At 40.2% G+C, this 22,238-nt stretch overlaps 2 protein-coding genes across 5 annotated transcripts in view; one reads left to right on the top strand and one right to left on the bottom strand.

Annotated features, from left to right (window-relative positions):
• trappc12 (trafficking protein particle complex subunit 12) overlaps nucleotides 1-13,611 on the bottom strand; it is a 34,911-nt gene extending 21,300 nt beyond the window's left edge. The window contains exons 1-3 of one of the 4 annotated variants that reach the window (XM_046856467.1): nucleotides 13,504-13,611; nucleotides 11,418-12,638; nucleotides 9,419-9,535 (exon numbers count right to left, since the gene is read on the bottom strand). In XM_046856467.1, coding sequence (XP_046712423.1) covers nucleotides 9,419-9,535; nucleotides 11,418-12,629 — 1,329 coding nt within the window. In that variant the 5' untranslated portion in view covers nucleotides 12,630-12,638; nucleotides 13,504-13,611. Of the gene's footprint in view, nucleotides 1-9,418; nucleotides 9,536-11,417; nucleotides 12,639-12,982; nucleotides 13,033-13,260; nucleotides 13,395-13,446; nucleotides 13,472-13,503 lie in introns of those variants that run through there. The other 3 variants (XM_046856472.1, XM_046856471.1, XM_046856470.1) reach the window with 3 other exon arrangements.
• A 136-nt stretch (nucleotides 13,612-13,747) lies between these two features.
• The window catches only part of eipr1 (EARP complex and GARP complex interacting protein 1), a 43,558-nt gene continuing 35,067 nt past the window's right edge, over nucleotides 13,748-22,238 (top strand). The window contains exons 1-2 of the mRNA XM_046856473.1: nucleotides 13,748-13,968; nucleotides 15,441-15,524. Coding sequence (XP_046712429.1) covers nucleotides 13,927-13,968; nucleotides 15,441-15,524 — 126 coding nt within the window. The 5' untranslated portion in view covers nucleotides 13,748-13,926. The remainder of the gene's footprint in view (nucleotides 13,969-15,440; nucleotides 15,525-22,238) is intronic.

Genomic DNA, 22,238 nt, shown 5'->3' with positions numbered 1-22,238 from the left:
CTTGGCCAGGCTATTCGTTTTTTTATTCATAATTGCCTGGTGGACATGTAGCTTAATCAACCCATAAAAAAACAAAAAAAAAAAAAAAAAAAAAACACGCTATTTCTTACGGACTTGCAAAACAAAAGGCTTAATTTGGGGGTAAACGTTATAGGCTCCAGTGTGGGACCACAGTAAAAAAAAAAAAAAAAAAAACGAAAGCACGCTTTTCTCATTCCCTTGCTCACCGCCTGCTGCACTACAAGATGTGATTTGGCTGAGTATAGCATGGTTTAACTATTATTCACCAACATGTTGACTTTTGGTTTACTTCTGAAATAATACAGAACAGATGAAGCAATTCAGCAAAATGTAATCCATAATAATAACCTGGCCAAGTCACACAGAAGAACAGGGTTCAGTGATCTGTTAACCTGATCATATCCACTATAGACTGTTCTAAAAAAAACAAAATAACAAGGCCGGTGCAAATCGTTTGGGGCTTCCAGATACATAGAGAGACAGAATCTGGGGGAGGAGGGAAAAAAAGAAGAAGCAAGGAATAAAGAACAACACAAAGGCTATGCTTTTCATCAGGAAGACATGAGGAGGGAGTGCAGCAAACAAACACAGCAGCCTTGATGTGTTTCTCTGTAGGCTTGTGTGCTCACACTCCCTCTCGAGAGAGGTGGATTGCAGGTGCTCGGAGTTTAGCCATGCTGTAATTGAAACACTCTTCACATTCTGTATTAGGTACTCTCAACCCTTAGGCACACTCAACCTGCTCTGGATTAGTCTTATTATCATGGGCTCTTCACACAAAGTGGCTTTGAATTGACAGAGTAGTTCATGTTTTTACTTTGACCACATTAGAAATGGAAATTTTATATTTATACAGTATTGTCTGGAGATGTGGGGGGAAAAAACATTTACATTTTGGCTAAAATATTCATGCCCAAGCCACCACACATTTGCAATATATAATCCATTCATATGCCTGGTCATTTGTAAAGGATGTGGCAAATTCAGTTCATAATATAATGCATATCATCTGTCTGCATTTTTAGCAACATGAAAAACCATCCATATTTCCTAAGGCTCCCAATTGGAACAACAGACAAAGTGTTTGTCCTATCATCAGGAGATGAAACAGCCATCTGTGGCCTTGAGCAAAAAGCAACCAAATTGGCCAGGCTCTATGGGAGGGAGGGATGGCATCTTTGTCAATCTGTTCCCTTGCCAATCACATGTTCTTACTGTTTTTAAAGTAATGTACTTTATGGAGTCCTATGTGTGTATCTGCATATGCCTGTGTTGTCTCGTGCAGCTCAATGTTCAGTGGTCTTTTCACATTGCAGTCTGCAAACTTTATATGCTTGAAATGACAAAAAAAACCTTCTGTATGCAGAAGAGGACAGATAGTGGTTTCTTCCAAAAATGTTACGATGCTTTAACTACTGGCAACATGAACATAAGATGGCAGATGTAAGGCTGAAGCAATTCCTCGGATGACTCGAGTAATTTGAATACAAGAGAGCAAATGATTTGCCTCGATGCTTTGTTTAGTCCATTTAACTACACACAGAGCACTGTTTCCCCACGGACCATTATTACTGATGCACCACCCGGTAAACTCTGGACAGATAAACACATATGATGCTGCAGAATGAAAAACGAAGTAACGGGAAAAAAACAGCGCGGGGCGAGGAGAAGACTCAGAAGAAACGACAACATTTTCAAAGTTTGGGATTATAAACTAAAACAAAGAAAACACAGAACAGTGCGTTTACCTTTTTGAAGTAATTTAAAATCATTTTTATTCATATATCTGTATTTGCATTTTGATGTACAATGGCAATTAAACGCACTAAAGGGGTTTAGTTTTCACATTTACAGTATTTATTTATTTATTGTTTTATAAATTTGCACTCTTGCACACTGTTGTTTCACGTGGTCATTATGGGGTATTGTTTGTAGAATTTTGAGGAATATAATGAATTAAATCCATTTTGGAATAAGACTATATCATAACAAAATGTAAAAAGTGAAGCGCTGTAAATACTTTCTGTATGCACTGTATTTTTGTATGCAATTTCAGCAATAAAAATGATACTTTTCTTAAAAAAAAAAAAATAATTGTTTATTTTCTCTTGTATATTTAATATTGTTTAAAAAAAAAAAAGTACTTGATTACTCGATGGAATAATCTGTAAAATACTCTATCACTAAAATAAAAGATATCTGCAGCCCTAGTCATAAGGCTTCACTATACTTATGCCTATGTTACCATACAGGATTCTTTTAGATCAGCAATACATCCTGAAATCATTTAAACTGAATTGCACAGTGCAGGATGTTCAACCATGGTTTTCCATATTTCACATAACTTTCTAAAGCAGATTGTTGATATAAAAGCTTTTTCCACCTACAAAGTTTACAGATTGATCAGAGCTAGCTGATTAAATCTCAATACAAAGTATTGTCGTTTCTCCCAAAAATGAATTTCTGTTCCGCTCCTCAACAGACTGCTGAGAGAACATTGCCTTCATCTAAGAACACTGACAACACCAACCATAAAATTATATATACAAAAGCACAGCACTGTAAAGAGACATGTACAGAAATATACTGACCCATAGTGTTTGAAAGTGAGACTAATAACTTTCTGACAAGCCCTGCATCTAGAACAGGTAGATCGACACAGAATAAAAAAAAAAAAAAAAGAGTCTTATTTCCTGCCTCAAAGCCTGGAACTGTTCGATTAAAACCGCTGTGTTCTTTCATAATGAAGTGGGGCCTCATGGGGAAAAGCCTCAATGACTAGAATTTGACAATCCAACTACAGCAGAACTAATAACGGCCCTAAAAAAAATAAATAAACGAATAAATCCAGTGTACCCTGCAGCATCTGCAACGCCAACTCCCATCCACCTGCTGAATTCTTAGTAGAAAAACGTGACTCTCCAATGCCCAAGTGCAATTCACACTGACCTCATCTGAACCTGCACTTCATTGTTCTGCTTCAGAGATTAAGGATGTCTGCACTCCCTGATACAAAAGAGTAGAGGAGATGACTGTGCTGTTAGGAGGAGGAAAGAAAAGAAAAAAAAAAAAAACCAGCCTTTTCCCCCCTCAATGCAGGCTATTAAGAGGGAGTCAGGAACATTACAATGAAACATCAGGCTCCTCTGCAAATGAAGCTGAGCAGCGGATAAAAACAGGTGATTTTGTTAAATAGTGCGTCTCCTTTAGTAAACGCAAACAAAGAAACTGATGAATGTACACTGCTACCATCCTTCAGAAAGAACAGCAGGTAAAAAGTGTGTCCCCCCCCCCATGCACTCAAAGCAAGAACCAATTACTGGTTAAAATAAAGACAATAAATAAATAAATGCACCATTCAAATGATAAGGAAATTAAAGCGTTTATGCCATTAAAATCTATATTTTTGTACATATTCGCTTTATTCAGAGCGACTTACAACCGAGCAGTTGAGAGTTAAGGGCCTTGCCCAAGGGCCCATCAGTGGCAGCTTGTTGGTGCTGGGATTTGAACTTTGAACCTTAACCACTAAGCTACCACCTCCCCATCGTACATCACATCAACCTCATAAGTTTATGAATTCGTTAATCTGAAGCTTCAACCAGAATGAATATTAGGAGTCTTTAAAACTGACCTGGGGAAAAAAACAGGAGCTAGCAACTTTTTTTAGGAGGTAGGAAGCAAAATGGGAAAACCTGGAGGAACTTCCTACATACGTTGGAAGAATATGAAAATGATCACACTGACAATCACCTTAACTCAGGATTGAGATGGGGACTTACAGCAGCAACACCACCATTGTACAACCGGATGAGTTAGGTTTAGAAAAGAAATAGCCAAAAAAAAAAAAGCTCCGTATTTTGAGCAAAGCAACCCGACCCAAACAAGCTTTTACTCATAACCTTCTGATAATTACAGGTTATATCCTGTCAAAAAGAAACACGGAGCACAGTTCAGAAGGTCCTCGCACAGCGCACTTTCCAGTAAACACAGTATTGTTGAACTGTGGTCTGGATGCAGGCCGACAAGTGATTCTGCAGACTGAACCAAGTAGCAGTGAAGATAAAGGTATGAATAAAAACCCTGATGACACGAGAATTCAAACCATGAGCAATGGCAGCTTCTGTAGCAAAGCCTTTGTTGTGGCTTATACATTTACATACAGCTATGTAAATTATTGAGCAGAGTGCACCTCATCACACCAGAGACTCGCTTTTATTTCCAGGGACCTGTATATTTATTTTTCCACATTACATTCAAAACGCATGACTTGACTGTTGAATATGTGGCAGGGCTCAGATAGGAAGATGATGAGTAATCATAAATGAAGCATTAAAAGTAGAGGTTGCCATTAAATCACGCTAGTTGTTAATATGTACCTTTGTAAGCAGGGAATTTTATGTAGAGGGGTCTTCGTAAAATTACGGCATCACAGCATTATGGTAGGGAGAGTAGACCAATTTTAAGAAACCTAAGGTGAGGCATGATTTTGGGAATTCAATTTCTTTTTAACAACACTGGCTTCTTCTCTATCACAGCAATCCTCTTCATATTCGTACTTGCTTGCTTGCTTCTCTCTGGCACCATGCTGAGACACACTAGTGACAATTACAGGAGCCCTATCGCAGGCCTAACACACACACACACACACACACACACACACACACACACACACACACACACACACACACTGCAGAATGAGTCACCCATAGAAGCTCTGCTGCAGTCAGACTGGTCTGTTCTGCCTCTGGGAAGAGAATCCACAATCTCCACATGCACCAGAACAAACACGAGCAACCAGACATGTGGAACTGTCATTCTGGATTCACACATCAGCTCCTAGCAAAGACTGCTTTGCAAGGGGAAAAAAAAATCTATTTATATATACACTGTGTGCTTATATAAGTGCGTCATTGGCACGGAGGAGTGTAGGAGGCTTCACAGTTAGAGAGGCTGAAACCGTAAAAAGTGAAAGAAAGTGAGAGAGCAAGCGAGAAAAAGAAAGAGCAAGAGAGAGAGAGAGCGAGCGAGCGAGAAAAAGAGAGAGAGAGAAAGAGAGAGAGAGAGGAGAGAAACAGCTTATTTTTCCTCATTTTTTGGCATTAGCTGGAACCCAGTCACTTCTTTAAGGATGTTCCTCATGATCATTAAATCAAATTTGTTTGATTTAAAATTTGATTAAACAAAACATCTTAAACTGCTCACATTTACATTCACATTTATGCATTTGGCAGATGCTGATAGAGTGACTTTCAATCATCTAATTTCTACAACTTAGCAGTTATATATAGAATATATATAACTATATATATATATATATATATATATATATATATATATATATATTGCGATTGATTAATCGCAACTTACTTGCATATTTTTATGCAAATGTACCTTAAATTCATAATCAACATAGGCATGGACAAATAGGGACGCTTTATGCAAATGTATATTTATTATTAGTGAAACTGTGCTCAACAAAAAGCAGGAATACAAAATATACTTGTAAATGTTTTAAAGTAATTATGGTGTTTAAAAATAGATAAATCATAAGGACACCAAACAAAACTTTTGCTATGTTTCTACATGTACAGTTGTGTGCATCATGGCGGAATTTGGTGATTGTTTTGAGACTTGGCGCATCAGTAAAACAAATGTTTAGTCATTGAAAAATATTTTTTAGTAAAGAAAGGATGTTTTGAATAAATGTGTGTTGCGTTAGACGTTTTAATTTTCTCTCATATATTTATTTATTTTTTTATTAAAATGGTCAAACAGAAATGCGCTGTATTAATCACGCATTTAAAAAAAAAAATTGTGTTGTTAAAAAAAATTATTTGCATTATAATGTATAGATGGTGAAGCAGGAAGTGGATAGGATTAGTAAGGAGGAAGTGAGAGCAGCTATTAAGAGGATGAAGAGTGGAAAGTCTGTTGGACCAGATGACATACGAGTAGAAGCATGGAGATGTTTCAGAGAGATGGCAGTGAAGTTTTTAACAGAGTGTTCAACAAGATTTTGGAAGGTGAGAGGATGCCTGAGGAATGGAGAAGGAGTGTGCTGGTACCGAGAGAGGAGTTGTGGTACTGTTTGAGGAAGTCAGGTGTGTCAAAGAAGTATTTGAGGGTGGTGTAGGACATGTATGAAGACAGTGTGACAGCAGTGAAGTGTGCAGTAGGAATGACAGACCGGTTCAAGGTGGAGGTTGGACTGCATCAAGGATCAACTCTGAGCCCTTTCCGGTTTGCAGTGGTGATGGTTGACAGATGAGGTTAGACAGGAGTCTCCCTGGACTATGATGTTTGCGGATGATATTGTGATTTGTGGTGAGAGTAGGGAGCAGGTTGAGAAGAGCTGGACAAGTGGAGGTATGCGCTGGAGAGAAGGGGAATGAAAGTCAGTAGGACTAAGAAAGAGTACATGTGTGTAAATGAGAGGGAGGACAGTGGAGTGGTACGGTTGCAGGTGGAGAAGGTGAAGGAGTTTAGGTACCTGGGTCAACAGTACAAATGGAGAATATGTTAGAAAAGTGAAGAAAATAGTGCAGGCAGGGTGGAGTGGTGGAGAAGAGCTACAGGAGGGATTTGTGATAGAAGGGTATCTGCAAAAGTGAAAAGGAAAGTTTATAACACTGTGGTGAGACCAGCGATGTTGTATGGTTTAGAGTCAGTAGTATTGACTAGACAGGAGGCGGAGCTCAAGGTAGCAGAGCAGAAGATACTGAGATTTTCATAGGGAGTGATGAGGATGGACAGGATTAGAAACAAATTTATTAGAAAGACTGCCAGCGGTCAACAGAGTTCAGTTGTCTTAGTGTTAGAACACTTCTTTTTTCTGGGTTTTAGTCTTTTAAAGTCCAAATTTTAACTCTTGTCTTACAGCTTTTTATCTGCGTCGCTGGACATTGAAACAGAGGTTTTGCTCTGCCTTCCTCTCGTGACCCGGTGCTTGTGCACGCGCCCACTGGCCCATAAACACACACACACACACACACACACACACACACACACACACACACACACACACACACACACACACACACACTTATTCCATTGCACCACAGGCCTCCTCACCCTTGTGACTGAATGTGCAGAAATCTCTACAGACACACTTCAAAATCTAGAGGAACATCTTCCGAGAGGTGTCGAGGGTATTATAACAGCAAAAGTGGACTAAATGTTAAATGGGATGTTCAAAAAGCACGTACAAATTATGATCAGGTGTCGACAAACTTTTTCGGTATAATGTACATATAAACCTTTAGAACTGTAAAAAAATCCCACAATAGCAATGGTTAGCCCTGCTTCTTTGAACTGACTGTACAGTTATGCATAATTTATATCCCAGGAGTAAAATAGCAGAAACAACTGTTCTGTTTTGCAGAAAGCCTATGTGTTGACTTACAGCACACCTAAAAGCAGGTGGGAACCATTTTAGAGTTTAATTGCAATTCATTTATTATGCAGAGGTAACCTGAATCAAAAACGCTCTACAGTTAGGCTCTGGAAAAACACAAAACATTATTTGTGCATATGAACAGTTTATTGCTCTTAACCCATTTGCAATGTTTAACTGTTTTAGCAGTTTGGAAGTAAACGTACATGGTCTGCAATATCCTGGTTAAAGCAAATAACAAAAATAAGTATCCCAATAGCAATGGTTTGAGCTGAGCCTTTAAAAAGGGGGATAGCTGGGGATTAACTCAAACTGCCCCACTGGGGATGCTGGAGGGAGCGGCACATCAGCAGAAGCAGCTCTTTACTAACTCGCTAACCCTGAATCTTTCTCCCACACACACACACACACACACACACACACACCCACCCACACACACAAACACTGGACACAGTATTTTGTGCATGTTTGTGTGTTGTTCAAGGGCATGGGCACAGTGGGGAAGGCTGAACAGTTCTGACCTGCTCGTGTGTGTCTGACAGTTTTGCTTGAAAGCAGCTCAGTGATGCAGTGAGATAAACCCCTTAGGCTACAGATGGGAATACAACCTCTCTCTCTCTCTCTCTCTCTCTCTCACACAGACACACACATACATATATACCTCTTCAGGAAAAAAAGCACACTTCTCCAGGCAATATATAGGCACACAGTCTTGCTTTTTGTTCACAGAACCATCTTCTCTCTATATGATTCATGTGGTACTGCGGAGGTGGGGGGGGCAATCATTTATATCTTAAAAATATAATAAAAAAATTGTCATTATCTAAGGTTTAACAACATCAGTTTCACTTAATTTCTAACTATTTTCTTTACAATAAGAAAATCAAGTTCCATAAAAATCTATTGGTCTTCCTGAAGCCGGATTAGGGAGCGCAGGCCTGCATTCCCTAAATACCGGTGTTACCAACAGCTATGCATCTGGCACACCGATATAGGAGCTTTAGCATTTGGACAGCCTTGACCGCTAGTCTAACATTAAAACAGACACACAAATTTGTCTGGTGTTAACAAGCCCACAAAACATATTTAACAGAAATCAATAATATAAATAACTTTACTTAGAAATGACCCCATATTTAGAATATGGTGGTGTTTATCAAACCAAGCAGTAGATCGAATCCCAAATGGTTCTCCAAAATGTTTTCAAACTATTGCTTTCTGTTACAGAAATTGGCAGCTTTTACCAAACAAACAACGGCCTTTTAGCTGTTCTCTTATGTTGCGTCACTATTAATGCGAACGCGGTGTAATCTGCCACGAGGGCATTAGTGAGGTCAAGCCCTGAAGTTGGTGATATGCTGGGTGTAGAAGTCTGGGGTGATAATCCTAAAGGTGTTTTTGTGTGGTTAAGACTCTGTTGTTGTTCCCCTCCAACTGTGCCAATATCTTCATGGAGCTTCCTGTACTCAGGAACATTGTCATGCTGGAACAGATTTTGGTCTCTTAGTTACAGAGAAACTGGAAAGCTACAGCACACAATGATGTGTTCATTTCCAGGTTTGTAGGGGAGAAAAAAGGTGTCACAAACCTTTGGCGATACAGTGTAGGCCAAGTGTATAGAAACTAAATCAAGATCAAATCCAACAACTAGCTAGATCAGATAGTTGCTTAAATACCTTCCAAAACATTTACCCTGATCACTGAAGTAACTACATTTGCAGAGATAAATTGGATCTTTTATTATCCCAGGGTTCTTAACATCCTGTTTGTGCCACTGACTTTCTTTTATCTCCTCCTCAATAAACTCCAGGGCAAATTTATGTTTCTCATCACTTCCAGGAAGTGTTTTTTTTCTTCCATCTCTACCAAATGCCAATAGCTCTCATTTGTATCAATACTACTGTGCTCCACAATTTACAGGCTAGTTATAGACACAGGGATGGCAGTGATTTAAAAAAAAAAATTATCCTTTTCAAAACAGGGACAGGAAGGATGACTCACAATCAGCTGCTTTAGACCAAAGAAGTTCTGCTCCACCGAGTTAGCGTTGAGAACTTGCCTCTTCGCCGCTGCCTGGTCTCCAAGGAAACGCAGCATCAGGTCCTTCACTGCATCACCCTGAAACATGCTGAGTGTGAGTTTTACATATTAAAGTATTAAAGTTTGCACATTAATCAATGGTCATGGATCCCTGCACACTTTCATGACATCATGGAACAGAAAACGATTTTGTTAAATAGCAAAAAATTGGGATAAACGGTTTACAATAATTTATAGTAAACCAATTTAATTAACAACAAATGAATACATAATGTTACTAAGTTGCTTCATAACACATTAATGGTGAATTCTCTATTCTGATTGGTCAGAGGACACTGATCAATGTTATAACAGCAGCTCTGAAAAGTCCCTGTTTAAATGAATCCGCACATTACGGTTTCTATTTTACTTGTAGAATGGAGGATCCTCCTCATAATTTGAGTCTAATAATGAGCAGATCAAAAAAAGGTGTGTAACTGTTGCCATGGTGAAGCCATTTTTTTCTGGTAGATACTTAACATATTTGGAAGGAGTCTCCAGTCTTTTCACATAAATCTGTTCTGCCATGGGAAAGTATACAGAACAAAGGACAGAATAAAGGCATGGAATGGCTTCTGTACTTGGTTTGTTATTGTGTTTTTTTTTTTTTTTTGGGGGGTGCAGAGAATGACTGTTTATAGTTTCAATATAAAATGCTTCATGAACAATTCATGTAATTGAAAATGAATAAAAAATACAACATGTAATTGTTCTCAAATTGCAAAAGAAAAGGAAAATAACTGTTTGTAATGCAAAATACATCGGGCTGCATTCCACCAACCTCTGTTTGATTTTTTTCCCTACAACAGCATGCATAAAAAAAAAGAGATGCATTCTTACTGGTGGTGTAACAGTACACGTATTCTGTATACCATTTCGGGCTTTTGGCTCAGTGCACTGTACGTGTACTGAATGCAATTCTTTTTACATGGGAAACACACTTAAAATTCCCTATTAAGTAACAGACCTTTTGTCTCTGCCTCGCACTTTGAGCACAATGTCAATGATTTATTTAATTTTTATTATTATTATTATTATTATTATTATTATTATTATTAAACTTGAAAACATACAAAATAATTCCAGATAAACGACAGTTAGTGCAGTGTAACTGTGGCTAAAATTGGCAGTGCGTTGTAAAACTCTTTTTGCGCAAGCACAAAAATCGCTTCACTTCCTGCCATCACCAACATTTTAAGTCCAGCTTCAAGAATTTTTCTTAAAAGGAGAGAATCCTGACAATTCCACATATAGAAGAAGTGAATGAAGGATGGAAGGAATGAAGAGATTTGTTACAGTTAACAGCATGTAAAAAACGATAAATGTAAAAAACAAACGCACACACACACACACACACACACACACACACACACACACATCTGTATTATGTACATCTGGGGACTAACAAATTATTTAATTACATTTTTCCATTTATTAAATTTTATTTAATCAATTTAATATATGCCAATTTAAACGATTACTCAGTTGAATCAATATAATAAAAATTGTATTGCATTAATTAGATTTATTCTATTTTTATATATTTTATTTTGTAAAAATATTTTTTTGATGTTAATTTATATATTATTTATCCAAGCAGGCATTTTATTTTAAATGGTTTTGAAAAATGTAAACTGATGTTCACTTATGTTAATAATAATAATAATAAACCGCGTTAATAAAAAACAACAAGCGATTTTAGGTTTTGCGTTTCCTCCCCCTAACTGCACTGAAATTGAACTGAATCGTGACTTAAAATCTGAGGTATGAACCGAACCGTGAATTTTGTGTACCATTACACCCCTTATTCTAACTGTTTATTATTGTACTGGGCAGCTTAGTGCAATATAAGTTAATTTACTGGAATTAAATAATATGGTCCTTTGTCCATCCCTCAATCTTCCCCACTCAAGGCACTGACCTGCAAATTGTCAAACTTGAGTCCAGGCATAGACAGCCTCTCCCTATCTACGTGCACCGGGTTGACCTGCTGAGTGGCCACAGAGATCAGCACTCTCCTGGTCTCCTCAGAGGGAAGCCAGGCGTCATATCGTTTATCCACTTCGCTCATTCTCAGAGCGCTTGCAAACGGATCATCGCTGCCTGAGAACACCGCCTGAAACTTAGAAATGGTCACAACAGGATCTGCAGGGCCCTGGACAGGCCTCGGTGTGCTCACGTTAAGAGCAGGACTGAAGAAAGTGCCTCCGTCCGGTAGAAGGCTGCTTGAGCCTGAGGAAAGCTGGCGCTCAGGAGGGGCTGGGGACTTTGCCGTCTCTGCGTTCGGGTTGCTAACCGAAATGAACGATGAGGACGTCGTGAAGGAGTCGAAGAAATCTGAGGCAGGATTAACTGTGCCGTTATCGGTGAAGAATTTACTGAGGCTGGGGCTGGGCTGAGACACCAGAGGTGCTAGTTTATTGGGAGTTTCATTATGGCCAGTTGTAAAGCTTGGCGATTTCACCAAAGTCGGCTGAAACCCGTCAGGTACCAGGGATTGTGCTTTGTTCTGCATGCCTTGGCTGAATATAGTGCACACGGGAATGGGCTCTTCCTTAATCACATGCTTGGCTACTTCAAGCTCGGTTTCCTCAGCTTTGGGGCTGCTTAGAGCAGGTGCTGGGTCTGTAACCACCTCCTTAACACTGTCCATATCACTGTCCTCCGTTTTCTCTTTTTCAACTAAAGTTAGAGATGCTTCTGATTCCACAGCATCATCAGGAGAGGCTTGTTCAATTCCAGCCTCTGTCTCGTCCTCTTTGGCTTCAAACACTTTGCCTTCCTCAGGCTCTTTGGAGTCAAGGGACTCCTTGTCATCTTTTTGCTCCAACAGAGTGTCAATCGGGACATCTTCCTCCTCGCTGTTGGGCGAATCGGAGATCATGACGCTCTCCAACATCTGATCATTCAGCTTATCTGTGACGCTCCCAGACGCAGCGCTGTCATCCTGCGGGGAAAGGAACGCTTCTACATCCAGGTCAATGCTCTCCTCTTGGAAGAGGGTATCTGTCATGCTGGCAAGGCTGGTCATCGCAGTGTCGTCTGAAGGTGCAAGGACTAAAGATTTGTCTCTCTCTAATCCGGCTATATCTAGAGTCGAAGGCCTTTGAGCTGCATCCTCACCACTGTCCATGGCGCTCGCCTAAAATTCAAACACAGTGGGAAACACAATCAGCGTGTTACAGACATGTGACATGACAGCAGTATAATATTACTACGGTTTAGTCTTTACAGGTCCTACAAGTGCGTTAGTGGAATTTTCAGTCTATTCTGTTTTAATATGTATAACATCCTTCCTTATACAGTCATTATATACTTCCTTATACATGTTATCAAGATCACTACTGCAGCCTCTCAATTTACAATTTCAATGTAAAGGGGAAACTTGTGGATTATGATCTTTTATAAACATTTATTTAAATCACAGTTATATTGGAATTCTATTATTTACACAACCAGGCAACACATACAGTTTAAAAAACAAACCTAAAAAACAGGCCACCACTGACATGTACCATGCAGGGCTGCATCTCGTTCTACAAACACATAGTTCATTCAATAAGTGCCTACAATGTTCACTTTCATAAAGAAATCAGAAATGACCCTTCTAAAAGGATATTTGGGATGGAACCGAGCTAGGCGACCGGTACATAGCTAAGTAGCTAGCTGTGACAGGTCTCCAGGTCGGCTGTATAACAAATATCATTATATAAAACACGAAGGTCACTAGGTAGGCTGTACAATAACATCATGTCCTTCCCTACCCTGTGCACTTTCCACAGGATATTAGAACAGACCCATTGGCAATTCGCTCCTGGCAGCAGGCTAAATAGCCGGCTAGCCAGGTAATAGCGACGCTTCTCTTTTAATTTTTTGTCATAAAAGCGTATTTTATTTGGTCGAAAATGAAACCAGGGCTACTGAATTAATAAATTTTATCGCAGAGAAACCTGTTTAAACGTTCGCCCTAGTCTGCAACGTAACGACGCCGGAACCAAAACTCTCACCTTCTCGTCTAGCGGCCGCTACCCGGGATCCGAACATAGTGCGCATGCGCTGGTCCGTCCCGCAGGCAACGGCAAGTTTGACATGCGCACGCGCCGAGTAGACAGGATTGAAAATCTGTACGGCATTCTATAAGGGTCAAACCATATTACCGGGAGGTGTTGGTATTCTGAAAGGATTAACGAAGCGCGAAGTGAAAACATTACGTTTAAAGGGCAGGGAGTTACGCAAACTATTCCTGCGCTTTTGACGTATCGGGTTATCACAACGCGGAAATCAAGCGCAAGGCAGGTTTATGAGGAATCGGCTTTAATCAGCTTTAAATTGAGTTGTTGAGAATATTATATGATCTAAAAGCAGTTTGAGGAGCAAACTGTAATTAAACTGCAGCGTGTTGCTGATGTAAAATAAGAGCTTTTGTGAACATGGAGGATGACGCGCCTGTTATATATGGCCTGGAGTTCCAGGTAGTGCATTATTTTATACCTGGTTTCTTTCGTTTGCATTGAATCAGCTTTCTTTTTAAGATCACGACGCATGCCTTTCATGCATACTACTACATTAGGGATTGCACGTGCTGTTTGAATTAGATTGCCTTACATGATTATATTATTACATGTAAGTCATGACGTTAGTTAGTTTGGTCGTCATGTCACTGTCACTGTCATTCATATAACAAAGTTGCACCTAATGGGGTTTACTATTCTTTAATAGTGTTGATAATGTGATATGTTTGTTGTAAGTTATGAGCATTTTCATTCATTTCATTTCATTGATTCATAGATTTGACTCCAAATACTCCAAAGGACAAATTTACCGAATTATGTTCAATGTGGCTTTTACACCTCAAATAAAGCCTGAGTTCATTTAAAGATTGTTCACATTACAAAAACACAACCAAAACTACAGAAAAGCAAGTCTTATCTGAAGGGGTTTGTGAGTTTGTCATTCTACAGGTCAAATTTGAACTTAAATGTACACTGATCAGGTGCAACATTATGACCACCTGCCTAATATTTTGTTGGTTTCCCTTTTGCTGCCAAAACAGTCCTGATCTGGTGAGCATTAACTTCTTCAGCAATTTGAGCTTCAGGATCTAGTCTGTTGGATCGGACCACACTGTTCAGCCTTCACTCCCCACGTGCATTAATGAGTCTTGGCCTCTCATGGCTCTGTCGTCAGTTCACCACTGTTCCTTCCTTGGACCACTTTTGATAGATACTGACCACTGCAGAGCAGGAACCCATCCACAAGAACTGCAGTTTTGGCGATCCTCTGACCCAGTCGTGTAGCCATCACAATGTGGTCCTTGTCAAACTCGTGCAAATCCTTACGCTTGAACATTATTTCTGCTTCTAACACATCAACTTTGAGGACAAAATGTTCACTTGCTGCCTAATATATCCCACCAACTAACAGGTGCCATGATGAAGAGATAATCAGTGTTATTCACTCACCCGTCACAATGTTATAATGCCATAATGTTATGCCTGGTTAGTGTATATGTTGTTATAGAATATAAAGAGTTTTTATATTGGGGATATGAATACTTATGAGAAACTTGTGCTCATAATGAGAGGCTGTATACACATGTGCATGTTTTTTTCACAACGGTCTGCAAGCTAATGGTCAGCATCTTTAATTGGAAAATCTATAATCATTTAGAACACCATTAGATGATGACCTTTTATATACATAGACTATGTCTGGTGTCTTTATTGTTATTGCATATTGCTATTTATTTGCTACTTATTATTATTTATTTGCTATTTATTAGTGCATTAAATTATGTTGTCCCAAAGCAGCTTCACAGAAATAAAGAGGTTATGACATTGGAATGTTTGTTGCATGTTGTCTTTCTATTTAATGGAAGTATAATGCTATTAAATAGACAAATATCAATTAATCGATGCTCTTGTTTTCTCTTGTTGGGGTTTAGTGCCGCGCTTTGACTGCTCAGACAGCTGAAACCGATGCTATAAGATTTCTAGTGGGCACACAGTCATTCAAATTTGATAATCAGGTGAGTAATTGAATCAAATTGTGTATATAAATATAAACAACAATTAAAATGAATTAATTCCGCGATACCCTCGTGTTTGTTGGAATGATGTATCGGAAGATTTTGAAAGCTTTTATAAATCGTGCCTCACTTTGTTCTCCCTCTGATCTGATCCCCAAATCCCTCAGCTTGCGTCCAGCCATTCCATCATATCTAGCCTCGGGTTCAGAGAGCAGCACTCTCAATCTCATTTACCTGCTAGTGCCAATTAGAGCTCTCCTGTGAATGCATTCATCTCTAAAGCTTTTGAAAAAGCCAAAAAATGCCGACCTCAGGGGTTGTGTGTGTGCATGTGTGAGTGGGTGAACATATTTTTATATGTGAGTCCAAAAGAGGGAAAAGTGATATTCAGACTGACCCCTGTTTTCACCTGTTTATTGTATTTAAATCAACCATTCATCGCATCAGTTTTTAAAAAAATCTAATAATATGTACAGATGTGTTAATGAGATGGCCCATACATACTATTAGTACTTAAAAAGGTGGGAATATATAAAAACATATACATCAAAAGAGAATAATAAACAACCCACGCTGAAATACAACTTTTTCTCCTTTTTCTTTCGGCTGCTCCCATTAGGGGTCGCCACAGCAGATCATCCGTCTCCATACCACCCTGTCCTCTACATTTGCCTCTTTCACACCAACCACCTACATGTCTTCCCTCACCACATCCATGAACCTCCTCCTGGTCTTCCTCTTTTCCTCCTTCCTGGTGGCTCCATCCTCAGCATTCTCCTACCGATATAACTCATGTCCCTCCTCTGCATATGTCCCAACCATCTCAATCTCACTTCTCTCATCTTGTCACCAAAATGTCCAACATGCGCTGTCCCTCTAATAAACTTATTTCTAATCTTGTTCATCCTCATCACTCCCAACAAAAACTTTAACATCTTCAGCTCTGCTACCTCCAACTCCGCCTCCTGTCTTTTACTCAATGCCACTGTCTCTAAACTATACAACATCGCAGGTCTCACAACAGTCCTATTAACTTTCCCTTTCATTCTTGCAGATACTCTTCTATCACAAATCACTCCTGCCACTCTTCTTCACCCACTCCACCCTGCCTGCACTCTTTTCTTTACTTCCCTAACACACTCTCCATTACTTTGCACTGTTGAACCCAGGTACCTGAACTCCACCACCCTCTCCACCTCTTTTCCCTGCAACCGCACCACTCCACTGCCCTCCCTCTCATTCACACACATGTACTCTGTCTTTCTCCTACTGACTTTCATTCCCCTTCTCTCCAGCGCATACCTCCACCTCTCCAGGCTCTTCTCAACCTGCTCCCTACTCTCACCACAAATCACAATATCATCCACAAACATCATAGTACAGGGAGACTCCTGTCTGACCTCGTCCGTCAACCTGTCCATCACCACTGCAAACAGGAAAGGGCTCAGGGCCGATCCTTGATGCAGTCCAACCTTCACCTTGAACCAGTCTGTTGTTTCTACTGCACACTTCACTGCTGTCACACTGTCCTCATACATGTCCTGCACCACCCTCACATACTTCTCTGACACACCTGACTTCCTCATACAATACCACAACTTCTCTCTTGGCACTCTGTCGTATGCTTTCTCTAAATCCACAAACACACAATGCAACTCCTTCTGTCCTTCTCTATACTTGTCCATCAATATTCTCAAAGTAAATAAGGCATCTGTGGTGCTCTTCCTCAGCATGCAACCATACTGTTGCTCACAGATGGTCACCTCTTCTCTTACCCTGGCTTCCACTACTCTTTCCCATAACTTCATGGTGTGACTAATCAACTTAATTCCCCTGTAGTTACTGCAGGTCTGCACATCTCCCTTATTCTTAAAAACCGGTACCAGCACACTCCTCCATTCCTTAGGCATCCTCTCACCTTCCAAAATCTTGTTAAACAATCTGGTTAAAAACTCCACTGCCATCTCGCCTAAACATATCCATGCTTCTAGCGTTGTGTCATCTGGTCCAGCCGACTTTCCAATCTTCATTTTCTTAATCGCTGCTCTCACTTCCTCTTTAATAATCCTATCCACTTCCTGCTTCACTAACTCCACATCATCCAACCTTCTCTTTCTTTCATTTTCCTCGTTCATCAGCTGCTCAAAATACTCCCTCCACCTTCTCAACACACTCTCCTTACTAGTCAACACATTTCCATCTCCATCCTTTATTGCTCTAACTTGCAGCACATCCTTCCCAGCTCGGTCCCTCTGCCTGGCCAATCGGTACAAATCCTTTTCTCCTTGTCTATTGTTCAACCTCTCATACAGCTCCTCATATGCCTTTTCCTGGGCTTTCACCAAATCCCTCTTTACTTGCTGCTGCATCTCCTTGTACTCCTGCCTACTTTTCTCATCACCCTGCTGATCCCACTTCTGTTTTGTTAACCTCTTTCCCCTTATGCTCCCCTGCACTTCCTTATTCCACCACCACGTCTCTTTCTCTTTCTTTCTATTTCCAGATGTCACACCAAGTACTTTTCTAGCTGCCTCCCTCATCACTACTGCAGTAGTTTCCCTATCATCCAGCACCTCTTCAACACCACTGAGCCCCTGTCTGACCTCTTCCCTGAACCTCATACTACACTCTTCCTCCTTCAGGTTCCACCATCTTATTCTTCTTTCACTCTTCACTCTCCTCTTCTTCTTCGCCTCCAAAACCATCCTACAGACCACCATCCGATGCTGTCTAGCTACACTGTCCCCTGCCAACACCTTACAGTCTCCAATCTCCTTCAGGTTGCATCTCCTACATAGAACATAATCCACCTGTGTGCACCTTCCTCCACTCTTATAGGTCACCCTATGATCCTCCTTCTTCTTAAAATACGTATTCACAACTGCCATTTCCATCCTTTTAGCAAAATCTACCACCATCTGCCCTTCCACATTCCTCTCCTTTAGGCCATACCTACCCATCACCTCCTCATCACCTCTGTTCCCTTCACCTACATGCCCATTGAAGTCTGCCCCAATCACCAATCGTTCATTTCTAGGTACACCATCTACCACTTAATCTAATTTACTCCAGAATCTTTCCTTCTCCTCCATCTCACATCCGACTTGTGGAGCATAGGCACTGATGACATTTATCATCATCCCTTCAACTTCCACCTTCACGATAATCACCCTTTTAGAAACTCTCTTTACCTCCACTACACTCTTACTGTACTCTTCCTTCAGGATCACCCCATACACCATTTCTCTTTCCATCCACACCATGATAGAACAGTTTAAACCCACCTGTAATGTTCCTGGCCTTACTCCTTTTTCACTTAGTCTCCTGAACACACAGCATATCCACCTTTCTCCTCTCCATCATATCAGCTACCTCTCTCCCTTTACCACTCATAGTACCAACATTTAAAGTACCAACCAAACCTCTACTCTCCTACACTTCTCCTTACCCTGTCGCCTCTGTAGATGTCTTCCTCCTCTCCTTCTCCTCCTTCGGCCAACAGTAGCTCAATTTCAACCGGTACCCTGTTGGCTAACGATACCTGTGGCGGTCATTGTTAACCCGGGCCTCGACCGATCCGGTATGACATTCTTAATCGTGACCCGCATATTTGATTTGGCACATGTTTTATGCTGGATGCCCTTCCTAAAGCAACCCTCCCTATTTCCCTATAAGAGTGCATTGGCTTGTGCCTCCCTAATGGCTGGGTTCCACGCTGAAATACAACACATAGTCAAAATGCTTGGTGAGCTTCCATGACTTTTCTGTGTCCTTCTATCTCGTATTTTTCTCAGTATTCTCATCTCTCATCAAGATCAAGTATCTTGAGCATCATTACCACATCAAAAAGTAACAAGTTGTTTAATATTAAAGTTGTAATTGTTTTTCAACTGATTAGTTTCTCTCATGGTTCTTCATAATTGCTTTATATCTTTCTTAATTTGTTCCCCTTTATATAAGGAAATATCTCATAACTCTTAATATTGCTATCATATATATAATATAATGTAATCTATTGGATTACATAATGGATCTACTGAGTATTTGGCTCTGCATACATTTATAGGGATATTTATAGTGCATTGCAATAATGGCCATCATTCATCAAATGTCAAGCAAAGACCTTAGTACATGAAAATTCATGTACAAATCCGCCTGATTCACTAACGAGCTGTAATGAAATCCAAATGACGAATCAGCTTTGGATCCTATGCACTAATCCCTACGTGGCATATGACCGTATATACACACACCGGTCCGGCATAACATTATGACATTATAACTACAGGTCGACTGATATGGGTTTTTCTCCGGGCCGATGCGATATGTTTGCCCGATTTTCTTTTTTCCCCCTTCATCTCATAAAATCTAATAGTTAATAAATAAGATATGATATAGAAAATTGCTTAAATTAAACATTTATTGAACAAAACAAGCCTCTCCAATTAGCGCAGTTATTAGCAGGTTTCTTTTTTCCCCAAACCAACCCTGAACTACAGCTGGTTAAAGACTCACTAACAATACAGTTTCAAAAACTTACTTTCTCCAAAAGCAGCATCATATTTAATAAATGGGATATATAAGGCTAGATTAAAAACGAATAATAAGAACTGAAAGCCTGGGACACACCAAGCTGACAGTCAGCTATCGGGAAATGTGAAGTGGTTTTTGAGTGTTGGTCGGCCTTTGTTTTTCTTGTCCGACACTGTTGGCTCGAGTATTTTTGGTGGAGCTGGTCGCCAAGAATTAGCTATTTAGCTTAGCGTATTAGCACAGGAGAAAAAAAATTTACATGCGTGTTGTCATTCTTGCTCTTGTTTTTGCAACGTAGCATTCATGATTGAAAAAAAAACACTACATGAATTTGTTAGTAATGTTCGCAGCAGGTGTAAACGCTGCTTGTTTATATATTTGCAGTTCTAGCTCTTTTGGTTTCCCTGTTTCTATGCGGAATACAGATTACTGCCCCCTGCTTGTATGGGAAAGTCTTATTCTTTCAAGCAATCGCAAAAGGGTAATTTGCAGCACATTTGGCCGAGGCAGATTAATTTAAAAATGCCAAAACTTGGCCCGAATAATCAGCTGGCCGTTCAATCGGTCAACCTCTAACATTACTATTATAACATTATGATCTGTGAGGGAATAACACTGATTATCTTTTCATTATGGTGCCTGTTAGTGGGTGGGATATATCAGGCAGCAAGTGAACATTTTGTCCTCAAAGTCGATGTGTTAGAAGCAGGAAAAATGGGAAAGCATAAGGATTTGAGCGAGTTTGACGAGGGCCAAATTGTGATGTCTAGACGACTGAGTCAGAGCATCTCCAAAATTGCAGCTCTTGTGGGATGTTCCTGGTCTGCAGTGGTCAGTATCCATCAAAAGTGGTCCAAGGCAGGAGCAGTTAACCGACGACAGGGTCATGGGCGGCCAAGACTCATTGATGCACGTTTGGAGCGAAGGCTGAACCGTGTGGTCCGATCCAACAGATGAGCTCCTGTAACTTAAATTGCTGAAGAAGGTAATGCTGTTAATGCTCGATGGGTCCGGACAGTTTGGGAAGCAAAAGGGAGACCAACAAAGTATTAGGCACGTGGTCATAATGTTATGCCCCGGTGTACATTTTAATATAAATGCAAAATGTTTGAGTTTATGTAGAGATCAGGCAGTGGTGAAGGGAAAACATATAGCAAAGCAGACTATCATGGTCCAAGTATATACATTGTAGAGGATACATTCAGGTTAAGCCTGAGTTAGAGGTAGTTTAGTGTGCTTTTTATTTTTAAAGCTGTTTAAGGCCATAATTATGTTGACAAATAACTACACTTTGCTGACAGAAGTATTGGGACACTAGACTTTGAATGCCATATGTGGTTCTTCTCACTCCAAAGTTGAAGGCACATCATTGTACAGGAAGTCTTTGGATGTGGTAGCATTACATTTCCCTTTCATTAGAACTAAGAGACCCAAGTCCATCCCAGCATCATAATGCCCCTGAGCACAAAGCCAGCTTCATGATCATATGGCTTACTTGGGTGTGAGTGGAAGAACTTGACCTCTGATCTCAACCCTATTGGACACCTTTGGCATCAATTGGAGAACTGACTGCACTCCAAGCTAATTCATCCTGCATCATACTATACATGCCTTATTTCTGAAGCTGAACAACTTCACACCTGGGTAACGATACAAATTCGACAGTAGCCAGCTTCCCACCAAATCTGTGGGTTTTTTGCTTAACTGAGTCATCTGTGTGAAGTCCGCCTCCTGTGATGTCCACTCGCGTCTGTGTGAGCTTCACATAACATTAGTCTATTATAGTTAATCTCCTCTGTTTGCCAGTTTCTTCAGCCTGATACTCTGCACGGAGCCGTGTTTCTGTCGTGTGCTTTTTTTTTAAAGAGCCCTTACTGAGAGAAGCTGAAGCGGAGGCCTGTTATACACCTGAGCCCATTTTGCCTCCTCCTCGGATAATTAATATGGTAGAGAAGGAGGCCCAAGTGGCCAAGAGCGATGACTCACTTTGCATCTCTGGGATAAAACTCTATAAATCATGTGCGAACCTTCTACCTGAGCTCCCTGTTCATCACCAGCCCCTATTATGAGACCTCCTTTTGCCTCCAATTATCCTGTCCAGTCATTGGAATTTATTTGTATTGCTCGCCTCCATAAAATTATAACTTTGCCTAATAATTTTCCCTGATGCCATCCGACGCA

Source organism: Silurus meridionalis, chromosome 8 (assembly GCF_014805685.1).
Source record: "Silurus meridionalis isolate SWU-2019-XX chromosome 8, ASM1480568v1, whole genome shotgun sequence".
In the NCBI taxonomy this organism is placed as follows: Eukaryota; Metazoa; Chordata; class Actinopteri; order Siluriformes; family Siluridae; genus Silurus; species Silurus meridionalis.
Note: the sequence above shows the minus strand (reverse complement) of the source record. Positions and strands in the feature narration are given on the sequence as shown.